A 27,584-nucleotide genomic window follows, 5' to 3' on the forward strand; every position below is an offset into this window, starting at 1 on the left:
CCACCAAAATGTAACTATTATGAGTGGAAATTATCATATAGCCCATGATAAAGCACAAAATACATATTTTTTGAAAACGACTTTACAATTTACCACTGGGTGGCGAGCACACATCTTTTCATAACGGCTGAGGCGAAGATATGAACCACAGAAATCGAATACAAAGAATGCGGTTACAAATCATGGGAATACGAGGTAGGCGGAGCTTTATGCGTCATGATCATGGTCATGATAAATGATTGGACCACACAGCGCCCCTCGCGAACTTAATACATTTACCACCAACAGATACCGTTCTAGCTAGTTTCTCTTTCACAAGGGCAGGCAGGAAAAAGGGAACCGTAGAAGAAGAACTCCACTCAAATTGTTTACATCAGGAGGAGGTGACAGAACGGAGCCTGTCCTGTCAGTATGGCTCTAACTTTCAGTCTATGACTTACTATGACATATAACATCAACTGACAGGGAGCCATGGGCGCATTCGCTTGTCTTTCTGTGCTGTGCTCGTTGTGGCTTTGTCCGCTAGTTTCCAGCGAACAGGTAGCATTTGTAGAGGTGTTTCTGGAAGAGCATCAGGATGTTTTTCAGGGTGAGGTGGTCAAGGGGACTCTGGAGAACGATCCCATGGAAAACCACAGCAAAAAGAAACATGAGCTTAAAGGAGACCTCATATTAGTGAGTTATCAGTGCTTGATATTGGAAATTATTTTCACTATTCTTTCTGAATGTGTTTCTTGCCATGGCTGTGTAACACTTTTCTCATGTGTTGTTGGGTCAGCACTGTGATATAAAAATGATATGTCAAATATTATATTAGATATTACAAAAAAAATGGCAATATAGCATCAAGTTCTATAAATTACATAATTGAGAAAATAGAATTTTGTTTAATTGAGAAAATACAAAACTGTTTTGTATTTGGCTAAACTGCTAAAATTGCATACAATACAATTTAATTTAATTTCACTGTTTTGAATGTGGGTTTCTTGCTTTCTGTCTTTAAAATAGAACATGCATTATTTATTGAATTTGCAATTTAACACTTTTCTCTCCTGCTGTGTCAGGTCAGCACATTGATATATTAATACGTATAATAATAATACATAAATTAAGCATACCAATATAACCAATATGGTGTCAGTATATCCTTAAAGTGTTAAAGAAAAAACCTTTAAAATGACAAATAGAAAACATTTTTTATATAATCTGAATATGTAAGTTTTATTAATATTATGTTAAATATTGACAATATTAGCATTCATTTCTATGAATAAATAAATTGGGAAAATATAAGCACAACTGCTTTAAATTATATATAATTTCCTTACTATGTACTTATTATAGTAATTATAATTACTGGGTAATAACTAGGTACTAACCCTGAACCTACCCCTAAACCTACCCCTAACCCATGTACTTACCTTATATTAGCCAGTACTCTCTAGGTAAGTACACTGTAAGTACACGTATGTACTGTACTGTAAAAGGAAGCGTTACCGAACATTCTAGTGATCATCATCTTCGATTGATTTTTTTTATTAAAGTGTAGATGTTGTTTGTTTGTTTTAAACTAATGATAAGTAAAGATTGTGGGACATGCTTTGTCCATTGTCTGAAACATCAGTGACATGCTTCCTTTTGTCTATGCAGATAAAAGATGAAGCTCTTGAAAGCAACGGTGAAAGCAGTGATGGGAAGGATCAGAACCCGTGGATTGGAGTGGTTCCTGTCCAGATGGAGGAAGGCACAGTTTCCAGCAACAGCAACCAGGAGTCATTTGCTGCCTCTGTGGTCAATAAGGTATTCAAAACTGTCATTGTGAGGACTGAAGCATGATGACAAGGTGATCAAACTGATCAAACTGACAGCTCTCTCCTCTATAGATGAAGCGTGCTCTTGTTTTTGGTGCGTCTGCTTTGATCATACTGGCTTTAAACCAGAATACCGTCAGAGAGGTGAGGGCTTTGCTGTTCTGTTCCATAAACTTTTATTTTATGGGATAATGGTTATTAAATAAGTATGAAAAAAAAAAACTGTTCTTCTACAGATGGATCTCTCTCAGGTCCTCTCAAAGCCAATCATTGTCATTCAGACATCAGAAAATGTCACTAAGCTCATTGGAGCACTCCTCAGGTAATCTTCAGTCATTCAATTATCTGTATTCTTCGGAATAAACAATATACTGGATTTAGAAATGTCTTTTTTTGTTATTATTTTTAATTAGGGGCCTTCATGCAACAGCCAAAATCACTTATAAGACTTTTCTACAGGATAGCCTGGTAAGATTTGACTGATAATAAGCTCCCGTGCAGCATAGTTTCATGCTTGTTATGGTTATTATTAGTGTAGGCGTGTGATATTTCTATATGCGGTGTCAAAGGGGGCCACCTTGACCCTGTGGTCCAGCTGTGGCCGTTCAAGAGGAGGGTTGTACGGGGAATGGCAGGGGGTCATCTGCACTGGAGAGACCAACTCTCAGGTCCAGGTATGAGCGTTATGAAGACAACTCATATCATCCAGGGTACTGTCATAGCTTTACAGCTAGAGCTGCATAATTAATCGTTAAAAGATCGTGATTTTAATTCATACACCCATGCAATCTTATTCCTAAATTACAACGATTCTGCTACATCTATCTTTGACAAGTAAGATCACAGCAAGCATTCAAATCTGCTTTAGTGCTGCTGCTGACCCAGAGAGAGCAGTTGTCATGTATAGGTTCGAAACAGCTTCAAAAATTATAATTTCAAAATTATCACAGAAGTACTGGGATAAAAGTTTATAGTTCGGATAAATTACCCTTTGAAAGTAACTTGACGCGTCAAATAAAGATTGTATTAATTACTCTGTTACGCCAATAAAGGGCAAGAAATGATTGTCAAAAATGTATTTGTCATTGATTCAAATCAATTAAACATTTTTAAATAGACTGCTGCAAGTAACATTATGTCAGAACCTCTAGTAAATTACATGCTATTTTGTTTAGTTCTATTTTGAATCGTGATTTCTATTTTAAACAACAGCAAAAAAAATTGTGATTCTCAATTTATCCAATCGTGCAGCTCTACTTACAGCTCAAAAGGTTTCAGCACTGTCATGTATATACTCATCTAATGTTTCTCAATATTAAATGTCACCTTTATTGATCAGCAAGGAGCAATTCTCTTCTTTTATCTTTCTTTTTGTCCATCTGCCCAGAAATATCTCCAGCAGCTTTGGAACACTGTCGTTCTGGTGGCCCTTGTCCTCTCCACAGGGGTCATAGTTCAAGCACGCTGGCAGTACCAGGACAACCAGTTTAATGATGATTTAGAGGTAAACGCTGTTTTTGTGACAGATTCATTCTGAAATTAGAAAGATTTTGATTTAAAACCTAAATGCTTGGTTTCACAGACAACGCTTAAGCCTAGTCCTAGACTAAAATGCATGTTTGAGCTGTCTTAACTGAAAGTAACTTGCACTGACTCTAATAATGGTTTTTAAGCCATGTTTATAAAAGCTACTTAAATGTCTTAATTGAAGGCCTAAGCCTGGCTTAATCTAAGCCTTGTCCGAGCCTAATGTTACTAACTGTTAAGATGAAGCAGTGTTACAATAGATTTCGAAAAAAAACCCGGTCCATTTATCAAAGAACCCTGACATTTTTTTATTATCGTTTCCACAAAATATGATTAGCACCACAATTGTTTTCAACATTGATAATAATAAGAAATGTTTCTTGAGCACCAAATCAGCATATTAGAATGATTTAGATGATTCAGGTTTGCCATCACACTTACATAAAATATTAAAATGATATTAAGTTATTTTAAATTGTAATAATATTTCAATCAAATGAATGCAGCCTTGGTGAGCATAAGAGATTTCTTTTGAAATCATTAAAAAAAATCTTACCAAAATCAACCCCAAACTTTTGAACAGTAGTCTATACACTGTATATAGGTTATAATAATAATAAACTATACTGTTTGTCTTACAGTCAAACATGAAGCAAGACATTTTAAAGAGATTATCTGCAATGAAGACGAGGACATACCGGCAGCCCAAAGTGAGGTGTGACCAAACACAAACTCAGCCGGTGGAGACGGACAGTTGTGCAGTTTGTCTGGAGCAATACAACAACAACCAGGTGACAGATATTCTACATTCATTCTTATGCTTTTGCTCGGTAGAGTTATTATTCCTTTATAAAGAGAGACAGTCTATCAGAAATTTGATCACTGCTCTAATTGGGTGTGTTTTAGTGTTTGAGGGTGTTACCATGCCTCCATGAGTTCCACAGAGATTGTGTGGATCCCTGGCTACTCCTCCAGCAGACATGCCCTCTCTGCAAGCGTAGCGTTTTTGGTGAGAAAAACAATTACTTGCTCATCTATTTATATCTATTTTTGCTCCATGCAAACTGTGTTTGATCTGAATCTGAACTCTTCCTGTTCTCATTCTCTTACTCCCAGGTAATTTTTATTGAACTGGACCAGGATGGATTCTGGACTAGGAAATAGTGGAATTGGATTGACTCTTCTGATTCAGGCTTTTCATGGCAACTAAATCCCTCCTCTGTACTGTAAGGTCAGGATTCCTCCATGGTAATGATCTTTGACCTTTCCAAAGACTATATACCTTGAGTTCTTTCAAGAGACCCCAAGAGTCAGGACTAGTTCCTGATCTTTGGTCGGACTACTTGAGAAGTTCCTTGAAGGTAGGTTCTTGTACACGGGATCAGTTCTTTTGCGCACAGTTGAGTACTCAAGTTACATTTGTTGAACCGACTCAGCAGTTTACAGATACACAGATTGTGAAGTCATGTGCACAGCAAAAGACAAAAGTAATGATTCAGATCTCTTCAAATTGAGGAATCATATGACATGATACCAGGGATGGTCCTGTTCCACCCATAAAAAAAGATGCAGTTCTTGCATTTCTGAATATGGTCCTAAACTAGATGTTGTGGTCTTGGCCTTTTGAGACCATGTAAAATGTTTCTGTTAAGCAGAGATATAATGCAGGTTGGAGGCCCATACATTACATGCAGAAAAAAAAAGATATTGCGGCCACATTTTATTCATTCCTTTTCATGTTTTAGTTAAATTGTGGCCATGATTTAAACTAAAATGAGGGAATAAATCTGTATAACGTGGCTACGATTTACAACATTTCATTATTTGCCTAATAATTACCTAAACCAAGGGGGAAAAAATTGTTGTGGGAATGAATACTTAATACATGGCCATGAAATCTTGTTTTTTTCCCCAATGCATGTCAAGTATGGGGCTCCATAATGTAGTACCATTGTAGTGCCATTGTTTGGCTTTGACGGCTAAACCCCCAGCTCCAGCTCCAGCTCCAGCTCCAGCACCAGCACCAATTCAGTGGAAATGGGGCATGTTAATCAATTCTGTTACTCTAAACTACCCAGTAAAATGAAAGATACATGAAAGGAGTATCTGTATTCCATACAAAGAGCTGCAAGGATGCCCTGTGCCTTCTTGCGGCACAGAGCGACTTTCACTATTTTAGTCTCCCTTTTAAAGATGATTTATAAGGGACTATTAAGTACATTTACATGCATTTTAGAAGTTCCGTTTTAGAGTTTCAAATTGTCTTTTTAAATGTTATGTAAATACTTTAGTCTGACTGAAATGCCAGTCAGGTTTTTGCTAGACTAACAAACCTACATTACCTTTCAAAAGGTTTTTTTGTTGTTGTTGAAAGAAATCAATACTTTTATTCAGCAAAGATGCATTATATTGATCAAAAGTGACAGTAAAACATTTATAATGTTCCAAAAGATAAATCTTTTCAACTTTCAATTCATCAGAGAATCCTTAAAAAAAAAGAATGTTTTCTGAAAAATATTTAGCAGCAAAACTGGTTTCAACATTGATTTCTGAAGGATCATGCGACACAGATGACTAAAGTAATTCTTGCCATTATAGGAATAAATATATATATATATATATATGTGTGTGTGTATATATATATATATATATATATATATATAAATCTTTTATATTAAAATATAAATCTTTTTTTCAATATTGTAATAATTTTTTTTACAATATCATGGTTTTGTATTTTTGATCAAATAAATTCAGCCTTGGTAAATAAAATAAACTTCTTTCAAAAACATTAAAACAATCTTCTAATAAAAAGGCAATTATAGCTCAGCTTCATTCAGCATGTTTACATGTAAATCAGACTACAGTTGGCTCTGAAAGTTTGCGCATCCCTCGAAAGACGTGTACTTAATCCTTTTAATATTCGAGTATGCATTGTGTCACGTATACTTGGACAGACAGATGAATACTGTAGCTCGACTGTGCAAAAAACCCACTGTAGTTCAATTATATCTGCGCATGTAAATGTACTTAAAGATAGGACATAGGAATAAGGAATCTCAAGGCAGCCAATCATTCAATCACAATCTATACTTATGCCAAATCTGAGGAATTTTCCCCATCCCAGCTAATCACACTATCTCAGGAGGGCGTCTGCTAGACAGGTAAACAATTACCATAACATTAAAAAAACCACTTACACAAGAGGAACAACAAAGAGACAGTCTTAATAAGAACAGTATTTATTCATGTTTTATCTTCCTATGGTTTACGTTTTATTTCAAAAGCATTCTTAAATATGCTTTGCTTTCTGTTACAAAATGCTTTGAATTTATCTTAGCAAGTAGAAATATGCTGCTCTACATGGCAAGAGAACATTGCCTGTTCAAAGTCTATGTAAGAAAAAGGACATCACTCTTCCAGAATGACGAATGCTCACAGCCTTTGGCACAGTATGATTAATGAGTTGGAAATCGGACTTTGCAAGCCAGTCCGTACAACCTCAAGTGGGAAGGTTTCTCAAAGGACTGCTCTTATGTCAAGTCTTAATCGCTTTCTGAACCTTTAGAGAACTGGAACAGGATCTTTTGAGCTCCATTTTTGCTTTAATAGTGTAATGTACTGCGTCTTTTGTAGCAATTTATTTTAGATGCAACATTCTCGAACCTGATGTTCCTTTATTTATTTGTTGAATTTTACTTAACAGTGCAATAACTGTTTGTACCTCTCCTCTGTTCAATAAACTCGTGTGTTACAGGGCAAAAGAAATGGCTCCTTTGCCTTACAACACTCTGTTTTCTTGTCATAGTGTTGACTCTCACTATCAAAAACATAAAATATGACTATCTTGATCCCTTTACAGACACACATCCCTGCGCATTTTACTAAGCACTTCAAACTCCAAATCATCCTGTTTTTATATTGGTTTATACTTCAGAAAATACACTCATCAAGAACTAATTTTCAATCTGAAAGAAATAATAGGCCTATGTAATAGACCAGAGTGTCATCTCCATGTGCCTACAAGAGCTACAATTAACCTTAGGTACTTCATTCTGCTTTTTCAGTTCTCCAAGAACTGTGTAATGTTCTGTTCTTGATTCAAAAGTCTTAAGAAGGGATCATGCCCTTGTTCCTCTTCCTGTCAGCCATCGTTCTGCGACTGTGATTGGCTCCTCTGCTCTTGTTCGCCTCCTTTCTACGACGGTCCAAAACGGTCTCCTGCGCCTGTCCCCGTCCCCTTGGACCACCTACAACATGACTTGCCGGTGGCGGTCTGTAGCTATTAGGAAAAACCAAATAAAATAAAATCGAATTAATGACTGACTGATCCATGTTTTGTAGGTTAGTTAGATAATAACCATTACAAATGTGCAGTGTAACTATTGCTTTGACACACAGCTCATATCTCCGTCGCTGTAAGTTAGCAAAAGTAAAACAGTCCGTTGTCAAACTTACCCTTTCCTGCTTTGCATAGCAGCTCTCCTGGCCTCGGCTCTCTCTCTGAGGACTGCTGGGTCCTGGACGAAGTAATCCTTCTTCACAGCGTCATTCTGATCAAAATGAATATATAAATGTATATGTGCATTATGTGAGAGCCTGGAATTTTAATGTATGACTAATCAGTCTACTTCCTATTAACAGGAAAAGAGAAAAAAGAAAAAAGTCAAGTATCGAAAGCACCATATGATCTATCACTATCACACACATCAAAACACTTGTGTAAAGGAGAATTTAAAGACAATGAATATAAATTTATATTTAATGAGAGAAAGTGATTCATTCAAACCGTGTCCTCTTCTTCCCCCTCGTCTTCTTCCATCTGAGCCTTTTTGACTGTTCTTAGAACTTGTGGGATAGTAAACGGCCTAAAGGGTGAATACATAGATGTTAACTTAAATGTAAATGAAAAAATTCCAATATAAATTTGGGCTGCACAATTTGGGGGAAAAAAAATTCTGGTAACTATATAGGCCTATATATATATAGTGCAATATAAACTGTTTAAAAAAAATAAAGAAAAAAAGCTACAGGTTTGCTGAGTTGTTTGTAGGGCTGCACAATTTGGCCAACATGTTTTTGATTATATATCAATATGACTAATAATAACTATACTCAAGAGTTTTTGTGTTTGAAAACATTGAAGGGGGATGCATTCCTCTCAATATCTACAATGGTAAATGCAAGCAGGAAGGGGAAAAGAATTGTTATTTTGTACACTGGTCACAGCTCATACCTGCGGTTCAACAGTTCATCTTCTTCATCCAGATCATTTGCTCCTATTTGGTTGATATCATACGTGTCGTCATATTCGTCGTCATAATCATCCAAGCCGAAAGCATTATCACGGTCTCCAGAGGGCTCATTCGATATGGGAATCTCATCCACCACTGTCTGGTAGGCTTGATATCTCTCTCTCTGCTCTTCTATGTGCTGCTTATCATCGAGTGTGGCACGTACACTCTCCCCCTGTCTGAAATACGCAGAGATTTTAATTTCTAGCTGACACAAACCAGCTTTTACAGCTTGAGCTGAATATTTCATAAGTTCACTTTATGCCTACTCTGATGTCAGTTTACACTGTACTTGTCAAAGACTATTTTCTATTGACCAACTGGATTTTCATAAATATTCAGTGAATAGTTTGACTGAACAGGATTTTTAAAAAAAAATCACTGAGTAAGGTACTGCAGGGAAGAATGGGATAATGTTTCTTTAATTGGGAAGAACCGTTTCAGAATTTTAACATGGGCTCACAGAACCTACCTCCGGCCTTTCCATATGCGACTCATGTCCAATCGGTCACGGTTGAACACGTCAAACTCGTCATCGTTAAACACATTAGATCTCGTGCTCAAAACTAAGGGAAGCTCCTTCTTCACAGGCCTACAGGGCAACATTACAGAGCCAATAAGTAACAATGAAGTGGACCCGAGTTGAACGATAAATCCTTGGGTAACCCCTTACAATAATGTTACATTAGTTAACTACATTAGTCAACATGAACTGACAATGAAAAACACTTTTTATTGAGCTTAGTTAATCCTAATTTCAACATTTACTAATATTTACTAAACATTTATTACTAAAATCACAAGTTATCAATTATTTAATGGACCTAAGCTAATATGAATCAACAATGAACAGTTGTTTTTTTATTAGCTAATGTTAACAAAGATGAATTAATACTGCAACAAATGCATTGCTCATTGTTAGTTAATGGATTAACTAATGGGACCTTAGTGTAAGTGTTACCATTACTTTGTATGCAAAACACTTCAGTTGGACTTTACCTGGCCATTGCCCTGTCCAGTTTGTCAAGAGAAGGTGACAGTTTATCTTCCAGGATGTTGTTTATGGCAAGTTCCGAATTGTATCCGTACTCCTCCAAACATGCCAGTATGAATCCATCTCCCAAGTCTGGAAGCAGCTCTCGGATATGGGTCAGCAGAGACTCCAGTTCTCCAGCACTCAATGTGCAAACTGCCCCCTATGGGCCCCAGAAAAAAAAGATAGAAAAAATACTTTTTATTTCACCAGTGGGTGCTAAAAATGTATTTTCAACAATGTTGTAGAATTTTTTTTAGCAGCTAATGAACTCACGTTGTCACCCTTACGGGGAGTGTCAGTCATAGCTTCCGCTCCTCTCAACTCCTCTCTGACTCCCGCTCCTTCCTGCTGGGAAGCTTCTAAATCTCTGCCGGTCTTGTTCTTGGCTCCTGCACTGTGATTGGCTGATGAGATTGCAGAGGGGAAGCTTCTCTTTTTGCCCACAAACTCCCAGGCTGACTCTACACCCTGCAACAGGTAAGATGTCCTGGTGTCGTCTCTGAGTGGGAAGATCAAGGAGAATAGCAGAAAATCCAATAGCAAAGGAGTTTTAGGGAAAGTAGGGAAAGATGTATTATTCTGATTCTCTGTGACAGAAAAAAGTAAAGACAAGATTTTAAAGGCAAGTCAGGCAGAATGTGCTTTGTGGTTCTCTCTTTACTTGCACAACAGGCTAAACTAGAACTGAATTGATCTCTGACATTTAACAATCTGCTTCTGCTGCCAGGGTTTCTTTGCATGGCAACGTTAATGAAGTGAACATTGTATATACATGGTAAGTATTGGAGGAAATGAGACTAGCTATGGTATCAGTGCATCAATATATATCAAGGGTGTAGGAAAACAATTAGAAATTGGGACAGGTTATTTCTGGAATCATTGAGGTCGTCTTCTCTTAAAGGGATACTCCACTTTTTTTGGAAATAGGCTCATTTTACAACTCCCCCAGAGTTAAACTGTTGAGTTTTACCGTTTTTGAATCCATTCAGCCGATCTCCGGTTCTGGCGGTACCACTTTTAGCATAGCTTAGCATACATCATTGAAGTGGACAAGACCATTAGCAGTTCTCAAACAAAAATCACCAAAGAGTTTCGATATTTTTCCTATTTAAAACTTGACTCTTCTGTAGTTACATCGTGCACTAAGACCGACGGAAAATGTAAAGTTGCGATTTTCTAGGCTGATATGGCTAGGAACTATACTCTCATTCCTGCGTAATAATCAAGAAACTTCACTCCCGTACCATGAGAGCAGCAGGCGTAATGATATGACGCAGCGCCTGAAAATAGGCCACCTTCCGTCAACACATCGGAACTATTTTCAGGCGCTGCGTCATATCATTACGCCTGCTGCTCTCATGGTACGGCAGCTATGCTAAAAGTGGTACCGCCAGAACCGGAGATCGGCTGAATGTATTCAAAAACGGTAAAACTCAACAGTTTAACTCTGGGGGAGTTGTAAAATGAGCCTATTTCCAAAAAAAGTGGAGTATCCCTTTAAGCAAAAGCCTGAAAGATGCCAGAATGCTTCCCCTTTTGTTACTTTCAAAATCAGCATACAGTGTTCTATACAGTGACCATAGTAAAGGATACAAAAGAGGGAAGGCCTGCTGAAGGAGACTGATGTCATCCACTATAGGGAACTGTTCATCATAATCTGCCAGAAATCTGAGAGATAAGAGACAAACAGTGCAATGAGAATGCAATTGAATTTAGTTGTCGGCTGTGATAGCAATAGGGGGTGTAACAGTTCTCAGAAAGAAAATCGAACCGTACCATTCTCCACCCACTTGCACCGTGGTTAATCTCAAATCTGACGACGCATATATAATATGGTTTGTTGAAATTAACAACAAATAAAACAGACAGTTCAGTGAACAAACAGTCGAGTAAGACAATGCATGTGTACAGTATCAGTGTATTGGATCTGTGCACTGTCTTAACGTGACAGCAGCCTAATATCCCTGCTGTCTGTGTTTTAGTGTTAATCAACCAACAAAAGACAAAGAAATCACTCAGATTGATTGAATAGCTTTTGTAACTTTAATGAGGATTCATATTTAATTTATACAGTCAAATATGCAATGTTATTTTACATTTGATTACTTTGTTCAATTTCTGTACCTGAAAACTAGTTAAATCTACCAAATGAAACTAAAAAGCACTGTTTGTTGTATTTGTGTCTTTGCTCTATTGTATTTATTTGTGCTGTTGCTTGTAGTTGGATTATTTGCTCTTTTTTATTTATTTGACAGTAGTCATTTTTTCCCCCTACATAGCACATACCGAACCGTACCGAAACCGTGACCCTTAAACTGTGATACAAACCGAACCGTGAATAATTTGAACCGTTACACCCCTAAACCATACACTTGGTGAGAGACTTCTGCATAATTTACCTTTTCTCTTGAAGGAAAGCTGTGAAGTTCTGTAGGAGATCTTCTACAAAGGATGCCACGTTTTCAGAGCTGTGAAAATGATTGGCGTTTAGGATCAAGGATATTTGGTATTCATTCTTGTGTTTGCCTAATCTAATGAGGTTTTAAAGCATATATTTTTTCCCTCACCCCTCCAGAATGGGCTGTAAACATGAGTGTTGGAGCAGCAGGTGAGCAATCTCCACCATTTTCTTTCTGGAATGAGATACTTGTCTCCACATGTTCTCCTGTAAACTGAGACAGAATGCAACTTATTTAACGTATCTTTACAAATTCACAAAAGAGTAGTAGTAGTACAGATTTTAATGCCATGTCAGCAGCTGAGGCAAGAGCAGAGTTACAGTATAAGATACACAAGAGTTCACAAAAGAGTGTTTAGGTGTGTAAGAGAACACATCAGTCAAGTTTGCCATTCAAACCTTTTATTTAAATTCCTCTTCTTCACTGCCTTTTCCAGGTCTGGAACTACCATCTCATAGAATGACGATAATCTACATTGAGAGATTATTATTTTTGTATCAGTAATATCAGGAATGAATTTCTGCCTTTGAGGACACTGTATATAACTCTAATTATAGTTATATATAGTAGTACACTAATATATAGAGTCATTATGTGGATGTATTTGTGACACCTGTTAAGAAAGTTGTGTTGTTTGAAGGTAGAACAAGCCTCGGGGAAGATGTCCAGGAAAGAGTGAACAGTAGTGCAGGTATCACACATGTACAACACCAAGTCTACAAGCTCCTATGAGACATAAACATAATACATATTTAAATATAAGCATTTTATTTCTTTGAATTAAAGGTAGTCAGTATTTGTGAAAACGTTTAAGAAAGATGTGTTTTGGTTACCTCCTCTGACATGGTCATGGCAGTTAGACATCTGTTTGCATTCAGTTTGAGGGGTTGACCGGCTCCTGTGTCCTCTGACTGAATACCACACTTCTGTAATATTGAGTCAAATACCTAGAATATACATGCACACATTTTAGGAAGTTCAGCAAACCATGACAAATCAAAGCATTTAGAAATGTTTATTGTGTCACATGAGATACCTGGATGATTGAAGGTATAGTCTCATCTAGGTCTCCATAATAACTGGGCTGCTGAGTAAAAATGTTCTCTGGAAAAGGGGGAAATTGGGAAATTTTAGTTTTACATATTGAAACAAGTATGAGTGGTAAAAAAAAATCAGGTGAGTTCATGCATTTTTCTAATTACAAATATGTACTATAAGATTACAAGTACCGATCATTTTATGTACCAGTTGGGAATTTCCTTTCCCAAACAGCACACACAGATCCAGAATTTTGGGAATGTCAAATAAGTAGTTGTTGTAAATAATCTCTGCAAACACTGCAGGGGTAATGAAGTTCTCCTGAGGAGGAAAATAAAAAAAATATTTTCAATTTTGAATCCCACTGAATGCCAAATATATTGCCATCATATTAATTGAATGTAATTTAATACAAAACCACCAGCACACATTACAGTTCAGAAGTTTGGGGTCAGTAAGATGTTTTATTTTCATTGAAAGTAAAAGACTTTTATAATGTTACAAAAAAATAAATAAAATAAATGCTGTTCTTTTGAACTTTCTATTCAACAAAGAATCCATCAAAAAAATGTTTTACTGTTTCCACAAAAATATTAAGCAGCACAACCGATTTTACCATTTATAATAATAATAATAATAAGAAGAAACATTTCTTGAGAACCAAATCAGCATATTAGAATGATTTTTGAAGGATCATAATTATGATCCTGAAGACTGGAGTAATGATGCTGAAAATTCAGCTTTACCACCGCAGGAATGAATTGCACTTTAAAATATATAGTAGAAAACAATTTCACATTACAGTTTTATTTTTATGTATCTAGGACTTATTGCCTGTCCAAAACCACACAGTACAACGATTAAATTATATTGCACAACTAACTATATTATTTATGTAATAAAGCAGTTCATGTTCACCTTAGACTCTTTGTGCGTAGCCATCCTGAGGAAGACCATGAACACAGAGCGATGAACGTTCCTCTGCATGTCGGCTACAGCTGGACTGGACGAGATACCAGACGGGTCCAAACTGCGGGGAGCGTGCCTCAAATAAGAGTCCAAGCACCTCTGTAATGACTCATCAAATACCACCTAAAGTGAGAAAGAATAAAAAAGAAACACTATGACAGCTGCCTAGCTAAATAATGTAAGTATCCAAAAACAACAATATTATATTTTCTATTGGGTTGTACCAAAACCTTCATTACTAACATTTTGATTTGTACAACTTGTATTTTAGACATTCCAACCTGACACCAAAACTTGTCGTGGGGTAAAGCCAGCAGCCACTCCAGATCCTCTGAGATGAACTGAGCATGTTCCAGGAACTCCTCCACCAATGCAGGTGTGCCATCCTCAGGTGGGGGCTTAAAGGTTAAGAAACATCTCTCTTCTTTACGATCAGGGTGCTTGTGGGAGAGATGCAGATGGCATCATCATTCAAAGTGTTCATAGAAGAACTGGACCATAGTGGTGGAACAGCTCTACTCTTGTTAATTATGAAGGACATAAATGTAAAGTGAAATATTCACTCACTAATGCTGGTAAAGTGAGTTCTTTGCCTTGTGGTCCAAAGGGCTGAGTCACGTGCAGTTCATCTAAAGGCACTTTTGCACAGGCCATTTCACCTGCCCTGAAGAAAATAGCCAATGGATGTACCTCCTGATAAAACATACAGTACAAATACAAGAACTCGTTTACTTTATCTGAACTGTAAATGATTTGGCTTTAAATGGTGGTTTAAAAGATTATTAGTGCTGGTTTATGCACATAGGCCTTAATCATCTAGCCTAAGAATTTAGGGTTGTTATTGTTTTGATTGACTGGTTTACTGTCTATAGATGGTTGACAGGCTAATGTGTCAAAGATCCAACACCATAAACATATTTTGCCACTTTATAGATTGTCAAAAGAACAGTAACATTTCATTTTAGTTTTTGTCATTTTATTTTAGACATAGCTTTAACTATGAGATGACTGGCTGGCTATAGTATTAGCGAGCTGGCTAATGCTGCCGTGTTAGTGAGCTCGGTATCTTTACTAAAGACAACACGATCAAACAACAGCAGTTTTCATTAGCTACAAATTATTTTAGTAAAAGACAGACATTAATAAAACCGGCACACTTTTTGTTGACTGTGTGTTACTAGAAATGAGCCAGATAACCACAAATGAGAGCGAAACTAAGAAAAAAGTTAGATTACTTGCGTTTAAATAACAATTAGCTTCGTTCATATAAACAGCACAGTATGAAAATAATTTAAAAAAATTAAAACCAAGTGATAGAAATGTCACCTCTTGACTGAATCTTTCAACAGATGTTTTCCAGCTCCAGCTCAAGGCATCAGCGTGGATATCCGGTCTACTCTACTCGTGCTGAAGAGATTCCAAAATAAAAGTCTTTAAAAATAAAACCTGTTCTTGAAACGCCGTAGAGCGACGTCCATAGAACCTATATTTTCATGACAATTTTATTAATTCAAATCTAAATGTATTCCTATCTGTTAAATAATGTATGGTGTTGGCTAATATTAGTTAATGTTCTAAATTAAAGTTTTAGTTAAGTATAAATTAATATATTTGTAGTATAAATTAAGTCTCAGACTAAAATGCATGTTTGAGCTGTTTAAACTGAAAGTAACTTGCACTGACATTTCGTAAAATATGTCACTGCCATTGTTTTGTCTCAAGATGCAGACCAATAATGTTTTTTTTTGTTGTTGTTGTTGTTGTTTTTTTTTTTGTCTAAGGCATGTTTATAAAAGCTACTTAAATATCCTAATTGAACTAAGGCCTAATCCTGTCTTAATCTAAGCCCTGTTTGTTAAACTAGGCCATTGTGTTCCCAAAATAATCTAGCTCTTTATGGTCCCTGGGTTGACTAAGAGTCTGAATGGGGTCGGAACACAGACAGACAGATATAACAATAGATAATATATATATAATAGATAATAATGTTTTTTATTTATTCATTTTTCTTTTTTTACAATTCATGAATGTTTTTCCATTCATCCGTTTCTCAACAGATACCGTTCATTTACATTGCACTTAGGCCTACTTAACTGATGGATGAAATTAAGTTCAATCTTTGCTTGTCATTGAAGACAGCTTTTCCCCCAGTGTGTCTTACTAATTCATAACTTACAGTATTGAGCAGACTGGGTCTCTTTCTCGTCCCCATTTCTGCCTCGGTTTTTTTTCCACTTTAGTCATTTTATTGGCATGAAAGAGAACTACTATACATACTTCAGTTCAGACAATGAATACATTTGCTACACAGTTGAATGATGAAGAAAACTTTGAATATTAATTTATTTATTTTTTGACAGATATAAGGCTGCTCGAGCACTTTCTTATCAGTATGAAAGGTACATCGACAAAAAATATTGACATTGGTTTTCACTTTATAATACTTAAGTTAACATATCAAATAACTTTAGAAAAGGTTTTTAAAGATACATGCTAAAAATATTTGTTCAGTGGGCAGGTGACCTGAGCTGCAAGGCTTCCAGACTGTCACATATACAAATTATTTGAGTTATTTATTATTTTATATATTTAATTATTTAATGTGAATGTTGTTATTTGTCCAGTGTTTTGGCTGCACAATGATTATAGCTGTAGGCTAAAGTTACAAGAAGAGCAATGATTGTACACTATTAGCCTGGCGCTCTTAATATTTTTAGCTATTCGTGAAACGCTGAGCAGTGTCCATAAGCTGTTCACTGCATAAGTTTTATGGTACATATTGCGTTACGTTCATTTATTTATTTTCATTATGCAATGTGAACGTTTGTTGAATTTTTTGGCTGAACCATGATCAAATGCATAGTAATAGAAAGTAGTGACAACACTCATTGAATAAAAAATAATGAGAAAAGACAAGATAAAGATGTAAAAATCATAAGAAAACAGTAATAGTGTACAATCATATTGCTCTGCTTCTGTTAGTAACATTGTGACTTTTTGCAGCACCCAAGTAAGATACACATTCAAGACGGGCAAAAGGATCATTCTTCAAATCTGCCACCAGAGGTCAGACGGGAACCACAAACTCGATCACAATGAACACATTGAAAGTCCGTTTTTGCAGTGGGCACTGCTCTATATCCAAACTCAATATTTTAAAATGTAGGCTAACTGCCATATTTTGATGTTTCATTAAGATGATTTTAAACAACAAGGGCTTCATATGGATGATTTCCCTTTCGAACTGGCGTGTGTCAACTCCACCCAGTGTGTGATTTCTCCATCATTAGCAAAAGCCCAAGTCTCTGTCTACGCTGCTTATACAATCCTCAAGAACGACGCGTAAAGGCCCAACTGATGGAGCGCGCGTGTGTCGGTCGCCTCCTCTATTTGCGTAGCGGAGGCTCCACCTCAAGCATTGCAGTGACCTCAGCAGTGGGCTGAATTGAGCTGGGTGGGATTTTCAGGCTCGTATTCCCGATCGCGTATTCTAGGCACGATTTAACGGTGTATGTGACGGAGCGAATAAGCGTTTAGCCGGCTCGCGCTGAACGGTGCAGGATTTGTGTTTGTGTTTGCGTGCATCTGACGATAGGGATCAAATAAACGAGGAATGTGGGATTTACAGAATGCCCAACAGCGTTGGAAAAAGATTTAAACCCACCAAATACATCCCGGTGTCCACTGCCGCCACTCTTCTGGTGGGATCCACTACTTTATTCTTCGTTTTCACGTAAGTTTGCGAGGATTTTTTCCCACCCACGGGGTATTTCGTTGAACGCTGGTTCACTGGAATAAGTTTTATGACAGTTAAATGACCACAAGGCCTGTGTGGTTTGACTGTAGACCTAAAGTATTTCTCTGATTTCTTAATTTAGCATTTAGAAGTGTGCATTTTGGGGGGGTCTTAAAATGCTAGATGATATCGGTCATTTCTGTTGAGATTTCACATGTGAAATTAGTTCAGCAAAACAGTCTTGTCTTAAAATGTGTGCTATAAAATTGATACTAAGTTAGAGACTGAGCTGATCTGCTACATACTGCCTGTTTTAGTGGACATTTTTGTTCTTGTTCATTCATTGCAATGATTTCTAAATGTAGTGTAAGGGGGGTGTGCTTTCGTCGTGATAGGTTTTGACATCCACGTAGTCTCATTGTAACATCACGGAAAAATATGTTTGTAGATATTGCTATGCTTAAATGAGTGCATTGATCTTTGCTTCAAAAGCTTTCTCTTACAACGCAAGGCTAAAGTCATTACAAAAGATCAGCATAAAGTGATCTTTGTAAGTGTATTGATGGCCAGGAAGTTGCTTCATTGAATCATTCATCAAGCAGAGTGTGATAGAGCAGATTGTGACAGGCTTTGAGCAGTTGTTTGAAGAATCAACATTAGACTCAGATTACAGTTATTCTCATTCAGATTACAGTTCAGAGTACACCGTTTTAATTTGATCATCGTGCAGGCATATAATCATTTGCTTTTGGTGTATTTTGTAGAATAAGCATCCTGCAGATTAGACTGTCATCATTTATTTTATATCATGGTTTAGGTCAGTAGATCACTTAGCTTTTTTTTTTTACATTTTAAACACCTTTTTGTCTAAGCTATCTTATTTTGAATAGTACTGTGATGTGACAAGAAGGATTTTTTAAAAGTACAATGCAAAGGCAGACTGTGTATAAGTGTTTAGGGGTGAAGAGACACCAGGAAAGCCGTTGTTGCTACTAGTGTAAAACCACAAACCGAAACTCTCAGACTCTTCCATTCAGATAGGGACGCCCCAAATTTAGTAATAATTTTTATTCTCTACTGTTACTCTCTGCTATATTGTTATTTTTATTTATAATGCGATTTTATTTTTATTTATTATGCATCTGCTGTTATTCTTTTAAGATGATTTTAATTCATTTTTATGCAAAGCACTTTGAATTACTAGGCTATTGTGTTTGAAATGTGCTATATAAATAAGTTTGCCTTGCCCTGCTTTGCATAATAATCATAAAGGATTTAGCAAAACATTGTAGAAGGGACTGCAGGTCTGCAGGCCATCCCAGAAGTATTTCATGCCAACTACCCAGCTGAATTTGATTTTGGAGATGACTGTAGTCACTTGTAGGACTAGAATAATTCCACTATATGTGATGTCTAAAATAAGTTACATTTATATTTTACTGCTCAAATTGTCCCACCCTTAAACTTTTATAAAAACTATAAAGTTGTGTACTGGTTTTGGAGCATGAGGCCTGAGCAGATGGATGATCTCGTCCCGTTGCTCTTTGATACTCTGGATTAATATGCTGTTTTGGAAATTGGGTTAGACCTTTACATGCAAAATTCCATATGCAAATAATAGGAAACAGACTGGTAGCTAGCTATTGAGAAGGTAAAAGGTAGTGTCCACCCTCAGACCTCAAAACCTCAGTGTCATCTGGTATTTAAAACAGCACTCAGGTGCCGCATTAAAGCTAATGTCACCTAAGGCCACACTTGTTCACTGACTGCTCACTAGAGAACAGTTGATTGACCTTCAAGGCAACAAAGGCTGTGTGATGACTTTCTCTTGAATGTGAGAAGTAATGGGGGATCTGGGTGTTGTCGGCATGTACACACATCTTAACAAGGTTGTTCTCAGTTGGTTTTCCCATATGTCCTCACTACATCACTGCATTTATGTCGAGAGCAGTGGTGTGGAGTGAGGAGACTACGACGTAGACCTTGCGATCTTCCCAATTATCATTTATCCATTCGAGGTGTTCTTAAAGTGGCTTGACCACTTTCTGAGACATTTAGTCTTGCTTTATAATAATTTTCTTCTGGTGCATGTTTATTGATCTTTGGGGGGGGGAAATAGATTTTAAACTTTTTTTAATGGCTTCAATATAGCAGTTTCTCCTTCCAACCAATGAAAAGAAAGCATATCAGTGTGAGATGTCAGATAGTGACCCCCTTTTAATTTGTGTCTAACCTCTTTCCCTTATTCCCTTATGGGGGAAAGATTGGATTAGAAGCGGTCTGTGTGCAGATGTCCTGTGGTCTGTAGTATTTCTAAACATTATGGTGACATAATGGGCTATAGTTTAAATTTAAGGCCTTTAATGAAGGGCTCATCTCCATTTATATTAATCTTCGTTCCCTGCCGTGCTTTCTCGTTAATGGGCCTGTAATATTGTAATGCTCTTCTGTTAGATTTCATGATAAATACTTTCACCCTGTGTAAGTATGTGCACACACATACTTACACAAGACTCTTGTAAATTCAGTGTTATAATGTTTAGAAAATGTCAAATGTGAATGAGAGGAGGACTTCAGCTGTGATAACATACATAGACACTGCTTTTGTTTAGCAAGAGAACAATATTTGGCTGATGAATTGCTCATAATTCTGTTGATAATTAAACTGTCAGGTCGGAGACTCAAACAGAGGAGAACAGCGGCGATTATTAGTGTGCCATTCAGAACCTGCAGAGAGACGGAGTGATAAGCAAAACAGAAAGGGAATGACGAAGGTGGGTTTAGGAGTAGAGATGAAGATATTCTCCACAGTCACAGAGAAGGTTTGACACCAAATGTATCAGGGTTTTTTTTTTTTTTTTGGGACATGAAAGTCAGTAGTGTCTATTGTTTAGACCCTGACATTCTTCAGAATATGTTTTTTTATTCATTCATTCATTCCATTCACTACTCACTCACTCCATTCCACTCACTCACTCACTCCCTCATTCATTCATTCCACTCACTCAGTCAGTCACTCACTCACTCACTTACTCACTCGTTTCACTCACTCAGTCATTCCACTCACTCACTCATTCCACTCACCCACTCACTCACTCACTCACTCACTCACTCACTCACTCACTCACTCACTCACTCACTCACTCACTCACTCATTCCACTCACTCACTCACTCACTCACTCACTCACTCACTCACTCATTCCACTCACTCACTCACTCACTCACTCACTCACTCACTCACTCATTCCACTCACTCACTCACTCACTCACTCACTCACTCACTCACTCACTCACTCACTCACTCACTCACTCACTCACTCACTCATTCCACTCACTCACTCACTCACTCACTCACTCACTCACTCACTCATTCCACTCACTCACTCACTCACTCGCTCACTCATTCCACTCACTCACTCACTCACTCACTCACTCACTCACTCACTCATTCCACTCAATCACTCACTCACTCACTCACTCATTCCACTCACTCACTCACTCATTCCACGCACTCACTCACTCATTCCACTCACTCATTCCACTCACTCACTCATTCCACTCACTCACTTATTCCACTCACTCACTCACTCATTCCACTCACTCACTCATTCCACTCACTCACTTATTCCACTCACTCACTCACTCATTCCACTCACTCACTCCACTCACCCACTCACTCATTCCACTCACTCTCTCATTCCACTCACTCACTCATTCCACTCACTCACTCCACTCATTCAATCACTCACTCACTCATTCCACTCACTCACTCATTCCACTCACTCACTCACTCATTCCACTCACTCACTCATTCCACTCACTCACTCACTCACTCACTCACTCACTCATTCCACTCACTCACTCACTCACTCACTCATTCCACTCACTCACTCACTCACTCACTCACTCATTCCACTCACTCACTCACTCACTCACTTACTCATTCCACTCACTCACTCACTCACTCACTCATTCCACTCACTCACTCACTCACTCATTCCACTCACTCACTCACTCACTCACTCACTCACTCACTCATTCCACTCAATCACTCACTCACTCACTCACTCATTCCACTCACTCACTCACTCACTCACTCATTCCACGCACTCACTCACTCATTCCACTCACTCACTCACTCATTCCACTCACTCACTCATTCCACTCACTCACTTATTCCACTCACTCACTCACTCATTCCACTCACTCACTCATTCCACTCACTCACTTATTCCACTCACTCACTCACTCACTCATTCCACTCACTCACTCCACTCACCCACTCACTCATTCCACTCACTCTCTCATTCCACTCACTCACTCATTCCACTCACTCACTCCACTCATTCAATCACTCACTCACTCATTCCACTCACTCACTCATTCCACTCACTCACTCACTCACTCACTCACTCATTCCACTCACTCACTCATTCCACTCACTCACTCACTCACTCACTCACTCACTCACTCATTCCACTCATTCACTCATTCCATTCCACTCACTCACTCACTCATTTCACTTACTCTCACTCACACACTCACTCACTCACTCACTCACCCATTTCACTTACTCTCACTCACTCACTCACTCACACATTCCAATATCTTCTTTTTTTTGTTCTGCTAAATAAAGAACGGCTTGGGTGAGTAAATTGACAATTTAAATTTTTCATTGAAAGATTAGACATTGTTGCCTTTTTCCTTCTTGTCTCTCAGAAGGATTGCATTCAAATATAACTAAGAATCCATATCCCCAAATCCCCTAGAACTCTTTCATCATCACATCTTCTCTACTATCTACAGCATTATTCATATGAGTAGCTTGGTTATGTATAAGCGATTTTGATTTCAATCTAGGTCATTTTTGCTTTCAGTTGAACTGTGCTATGCTGCTGTCAGTGTGTATGAATATCCATGAGTCTGTTATAATGACTTATTAAAATCGGGAAGAGACTGGGACTGAGAAAGAATTCGGAAGTATAGCTCCTATAATTCCATGCGATTTTTCAATAGGACTCTAAGGTTCATTATTAGAAATAGATGGCAGAAATAGTTATTGATCTGTGTTGTGTTTCTCTTCATATGCACAGAAAGATGGAGAAAGTTAAGGCTTAACCTCAGATCTGTAACTGTTCATAAAAGCTCTGTGAATACAGGCCATAAACTTTAATTATAACCATGAGCAGTTTGTGGATTTGGCAACAGTTGTCGTCTTAGTCTCGTTCATTTAAAATGATTTGTATTTCTTTTGCATTCCCTAGAGGAAACTGTGGAAGATAAAAGTTAGTTATTCTGAAACCGTTTCATTGCTGTTATCTGTGCATTTTCTGTTTAATGCGTCATATGGTGGAATTATCTGTGTAATGAATGCAAAAACTGCATTTAATTAATTAGGGAAATATATTCCACTCTTCAGGTGTAAGTTACAACTAATGAAAATGAGAATGAATTGCTCTGGCAGCTGTTAAATTCTCATGACTATTAAAAAAATACTCTTGATTATGAAGTTATTTAGCCTTTATATCTGTGTCTTAAGTATTTGTTTAATTTTTCTTCCACTGCCAAACAACAATTAAATCATATCTGTTCCGTTCAGAGCCCTGCAAGTCTGTTTAAAACAATAGAGACAACTATGACTCACTGTCACCCTATGTGAGACTCGCATTAGAATGGATGTGCGAATCTAATTTTGGATGTCATAGCTCATGTATTCTTAGCTAGAGGCTACATGACAGTAATGAGATCAAATCTGTTTCCCCTGGTTAGTTGACATTAAGTAAAGCTGGTTCTCATGAAGATTGATGGTGTTAATTTGGTATAGTTTGATGTTGCTTAAACCAGTCTGTCCACCCTCCGAGAAATACAATTATACCATATTATCAGTTACACCAATGCATGACCATAAATTTCTAACGTAACATTTTGACACCTGCAGCTGTTAGCGCTCAGTCGAGAGATGAATGATAGATGAATATATGTGCATGGGCCTTTTTGCTTCCCTATGCACTATCAGTCAGAAGGTTGGCAAGACACAGAACGCGGTTTTGCTGTTGAAAACGCAAGACGCAGGTCAGTGAAATGAAAAAAAGTGCAATGTGCGCAGATTGCAGTGATTAACCAATCAGATTTAGAGAGCCATGTCATTTTTTTATGATGCTTACATTTTATTTAATTTATTTACATTTTATATAATTTACAGTGCAGTAAATGAATAAAGAAATGCCCATTTTGTTATAACTCCATTTGTTCATATTGGAAAAATAGCTTGCAGGCTGAAAAAGACTTCAAAGAGTCAGGCAAAAACGGAAGCTTTTTCTAACAGAAAAACTTAATTTGGTGGTCAGTTAGTAAACCTGTAAACTGTGATGACTTTCGAGTGTGTCTGAGAATGTAGCGCTGAAAAGAGATCTGTGTGCCCATGGTCCTTCATCCAGCATGACAAATCAGTGCATCCCACTGCCATTGCACAGCTAGTGCTCCTCTAACAGAATCGTGTTCTGATACTTTTCTCAGTGAAAGAGAATTTTCTGACACTGTTTCCCCTGAAAACAGCACAGCAGGGGGTTGATATGTGACAACAGATGAAGCCACCGCTGTGGCTAGCCGACACAGGCATTATTGATGCACACTGAAAGAGATGTGAACTTTTGATTTTTCATTAACCTTAGGTACACAAAACTTAAATTTGAGACAGACACTGAACGTAATGATGATGAGTGAGTCAGATGTTGATGCAGGAACTGCTCTGATGGTTTCAGTCAGTTCGTTCAGTGGAGGATTTGTCCGACTGACTCAATCCAGGAACTAATTTGAGTTTTTTTTTTTTTTTTTGAATGATTCATTTAAAAGAACTCATTTGTCATTTGTTTGTGAATCACTTCACTGGTTCGCACTGTTTTTGTTTTTGCCTTAAAAAATGACATTTCAGTAGAGAGACTTATTATTATTCTTCTTATTCATCTTTTTATCACATTGTTGCATTTAATTCTGAATCAACTCTTGGGTAAAATATAATTTATTTTGACAGGATGCTCAGCAGAGGCAAAGTACAGGAAACACTCCTTCCGTTTTCTGAGCAGCCAAGTGTGTCATCATAACCTGGATTTTAGTGGGATATAAGAAAGATGAAAGTTTGTGCCTTGCCGACATAAAAGTTGGTTGTCTTTAACATTTGTTTCAGATTCTTAGCTTTTTATGTCAAAAATCACCTGCTTACTTTTAAATGTGGTGTTTAAAACTGTAAAAAATATAACTACCATACTTGGGGGATTGTTTTAGGGGAAACAGGGGCCGGATTCAAAAAACATTCTTAAGAATAAGTTTTTTTTCTGAACTGCTGTTTTCTTCTTATTTTCTATCTTAAGAATAAATTTAAGAATATTTTGTAATATTCCCAAAAACATTCCTTAAGAATGTTCTTATCCTTTTCTGAAGAAAGTTTTACAAGTCCCCCTGTAGTCAATCATTTTATCTCTTAAAACTCATCTTTACCAAAATAATTTAAGCTTTTTTACCTTGAAAAAATTTCTTCATGCCTTAAAATATCTTGAATGTAACTCTACACCCTTGCCTCATTTAGTATACGGGGTTCTATGAATATGCAAATTATCCCCGCCTCCACTCACTTGCACCAGTTCAGAGATACACTCGTTGATGATCACACGTTGATGGGATTGGTTACAAGGTAGTTAGTGATGTCAGAAACACCAGCAATTTCAAACTGCGTTTTAAAGACAGTCTTTGGTTCACTGCAGTTTTAAGGAGAAAATACTATACTATAATATGTTGACTTATGAATTTGCACATGGTTTGTCTTAAAGCATATTAAAAACACCACATAGACATATAAACAATATTAAAATATTAAAATCTTTAAAGCTCCAGTCCGTAACTTTTTTAAGTTAAAAATAATCCAAAATAATTATATTAAAAAAAACTTATTCTGCCAGTGGTCAAAACTATCTGCTTGCCATAGCTAGATTCAAAACGGTTAGCTTGTAATAATGATTTTAATTCCAGTGGTACTGGTGGGTTTCCGCGGGAAATTCGAGCATGTCTTTGCGTCATGACGTCACACCCGTACACATAAAGGAGTTTCGGCTAGCCGGCTATACTGCGCGTGACGAGATGTTTAGATGTATAGGCTTTTCTCGCAGCACTTTACATAATTAAACTTATGGCATCCAGAAAGATCCAAACAACAATCATCAGTGTCAACTAGAGATTCAGCAGTTATAAAACCCAAAAGACTTCGTACTTCGGATTTAAGGTGGCTAGAGAAAGAGAAAGAAACCGTCTCATGCGAACACAAGGATTTAAACATCGGCGGGGCTTTTGAAAAGTGCGTGAACTCCGTGTTTTGAAGGGGTTCAAAACGGAAGAAGATACGGCTTTTTTCTGCTGAACAAGTAAGACATTTCAATAGTTCAATCGTGTAACAGTACGTTTTCTTAATTCACACAGTTATGGAGTTTCCTTTGTTGTGCCTTTCTCGTTTTGCTATTATGGAGAATATGAATTCTGAACTACGCAGGTAACCATAAAACACATTAAATTTAACATTAGTCACGCAATGCTGATGTTGTTAACATGAACAATTTGAGAACAAAGTAGGCTATAATTTGCACGGTTGCTGTAAATCATGTTGATTAAATCTAACGAAGCTTATCATGTCGAATGCTTTTCCCCCCTTAGTTGGTCAGAACAAAAATGGATTTTACTTATGTACATATGAAAGCGCTATATAAATGCCTCATTCATTCATTCATTCATACTTACTTGTTCAGAAGACATTTTCTTATGAAAATTCTTATGTTGGTCAAACTTTCAAAAAGTGAATCTGTGATTCTGTATGCCAGTATCCACACAGCGCGGTGACTGACACCAGCACTCGCCTCAAAGCACTGTGTTCATCCGCGCTGTTTCATGCCGATTTACAACCCACGTAAAGATAATAATTCCGCGAATCACTGCAGTTACAGATTTCGAACAGAGAGATGGCGACAAAGAGGAAAAGTTCCGGACTGCAGCTTTAATATCCTTTTAGATTCTGTTTCTTAACAAACAGTTCTTTTGCTATCTTTATTTCAAAGGCCCTGTATGGTTCAGTTCCAGAGATATGTATCTTAATGTGACTCAATGAGTAATAACATTTTTAGTGGTCAAAAACCAAATGTGGGTCACTTTGCATAGTTGATTTTTTTTTTTAAAGAGGAATATCTGAACAACAAATAACGTTGAAACTAGAAATGTATCTCGTTTTTTCCTATCAACACAATTGACCTATCGGTAAGCCCCGCCTGCCCCCCTTAGTTACTGTTGCGAACTCGGACAAACAAATAGAGTTTCTTACTGTCAATCAATGACAGCTGTCAGTGTGAAAACCTTGTCCCAAGACGTTTTTGAGAAATTTTAGAAACAGAAGGACCACCTCTGGTCGAGGAGCATTCATGTAGGACTTAAATATGCCATGGAGGGATATATAAAAGATTTAAAAATAAATATGCTGGGTAACAAGATTGTTTTGGAAGCGAGGGTTTACAGATCAAAATTCAAGCGGGAGAAGCCTCAAGGTACGGTCGTCACGATCGCAGATGACAACTTCGAGGATCAACACCGTTCATGTACATTTAAATTAATTCACATATAACCAGTTTAATATGGAGAGGCACTGAATTGTATACCAGTCTGTACATGACGTGAGAACAGTT

General features: G+C 37.3%; 3 protein-coding genes across 4 annotated transcripts in view; 2 read left to right on the top strand and 1 right to left on the bottom strand.

Annotated features, from left to right (window-relative positions):
- Positions 1-314: 314 nt before the first annotated feature.
- Positions 315-4,818, top strand: rnf215 (ring finger protein 215). Its single transcript, XM_056263903.1, has 10 exons — positions 315-675; positions 1,651-1,800; positions 1,884-1,955; positions 2,048-2,133; positions 2,225-2,279; positions 2,381-2,485; positions 3,199-3,315; positions 3,980-4,129; positions 4,245-4,347; positions 4,455-4,818. The coding sequence occupies exons 1-10, from the start codon at positions 472-474 to the stop codon at positions 4,466-4,468; spliced, it is 1,056 nt and encodes a 351-aa protein (XP_056119878.1). The 5' UTR covers positions 315-471; the 3' UTR covers positions 4,469-4,818.
- Positions 4,819-6,564: 1,746 nt separating this feature from the next.
- Positions 6,565-15,522, bottom strand: ascc2 (activating signal cointegrator 1 complex subunit 2). Of its 2 annotated transcripts, none has more exons than XM_056263904.1 (19): positions 15,461-15,522; positions 14,702-14,827; positions 14,416-14,574; positions 14,084-14,257; positions 13,357-13,486; positions 13,164-13,231; positions 12,961-13,074; positions 12,741-12,853; positions 12,526-12,597; positions 12,236-12,340; positions 12,068-12,136; positions 11,262-11,336; positions 9,942-10,167; positions 9,632-9,828; positions 9,105-9,224; positions 8,575-8,811; positions 8,128-8,206; positions 7,797-7,891; positions 6,565-7,620 (listed from the first exon to the last, which is right to left on the bottom strand). In XM_056263904.1, the coding sequence occupies exons 2-19, from the start codon at positions 14,786-14,788 to the stop codon at positions 7,449-7,451; spliced, it is 2,292 nt and encodes a 763-aa protein (XP_056119879.1). In that variant the 5' UTR covers positions 14,789-14,827; positions 15,461-15,522; the 3' UTR covers positions 6,565-7,448. The 2 variants fall into 2 exon arrangements, with proteins under 2 accessions (XP_056119879.1, XP_056119880.1); XM_056263905.1 differs by having other exon boundaries at positions 14,702-14,798; positions 15,461-15,492.
- A 1,974-nt stretch (positions 15,523-17,496) lies between these two features.
- Positions 17,497-27,584, top strand: part of zdhhc8b (zinc finger DHHC-type palmitoyltransferase 8b) — a 136,187-nt gene continuing 126,099 nt past the window's right edge. Inside the window, exon 1 of the mRNA XM_056263906.1 lies at positions 17,497-17,867. Within this exon, the coding sequence (XP_056119881.1) occupies positions 17,764-17,867 (104 nt within the window). The 5' untranslated portion in view covers positions 17,497-17,763. The remainder of the gene's footprint in view (positions 17,868-27,584) is intronic.

This window comes from Rhinichthys klamathensis, unplaced genomic scaffold (genome assembly GCF_029890125.1).
Source record: "Rhinichthys klamathensis goyatoka isolate OS25496 unplaced genomic scaffold, OSU_Roscu_1.1 h1tg000210l_1, whole genome shotgun sequence".
Lineage (NCBI taxonomy): Eukaryota > Metazoa > Chordata > Actinopteri > Cypriniformes > Leuciscidae > Rhinichthys > Rhinichthys klamathensis.

Bases quoted from the DNA above. Each gene is read 5' to 3' on its own strand.
- ascc2 (XM_056263904.1), bottom strand. From the start codon at position 14,788: ATGGCCTGTGCAAAAGTGCCTTTAGATGAACTGCACGTGACTCAGCCC. The intron at 12,854-12,960 runs GTAACCAAAACA...TATGTCTCATAG, and splicing joins CCATGACCATGTCAGAGGAG to GAGCTTGTAGACTTGGTGTT. The intron at 12,341-12,525 runs GTTTGAATGGCA...ATTCTGTCTCAG, and splicing joins AAGAGGAATTTAAATAAAAG to TTTACAGGAGAACATGTGGA.
- rnf215 (XM_056263903.1), top strand. From the start codon at position 472: ATGGGCGCATTCGCTTGTCTTTCTGTGCTGTGCTCGTTGTGGCTTTGT. The intron at 1,956-2,047 runs GTGAGGGCTTTG...GTTCTTCTACAG, and splicing joins ACCAGAATACCGTCAGAGAG to ATGGATCTCTCTCAGGTCCT. The intron at 2,134-2,224 runs GTAATCTTCAGT...ATTTTTAATTAG, and splicing joins CTCATTGGAGCACTCCTCAG to GGGCCTTCATGCAACAGCCA.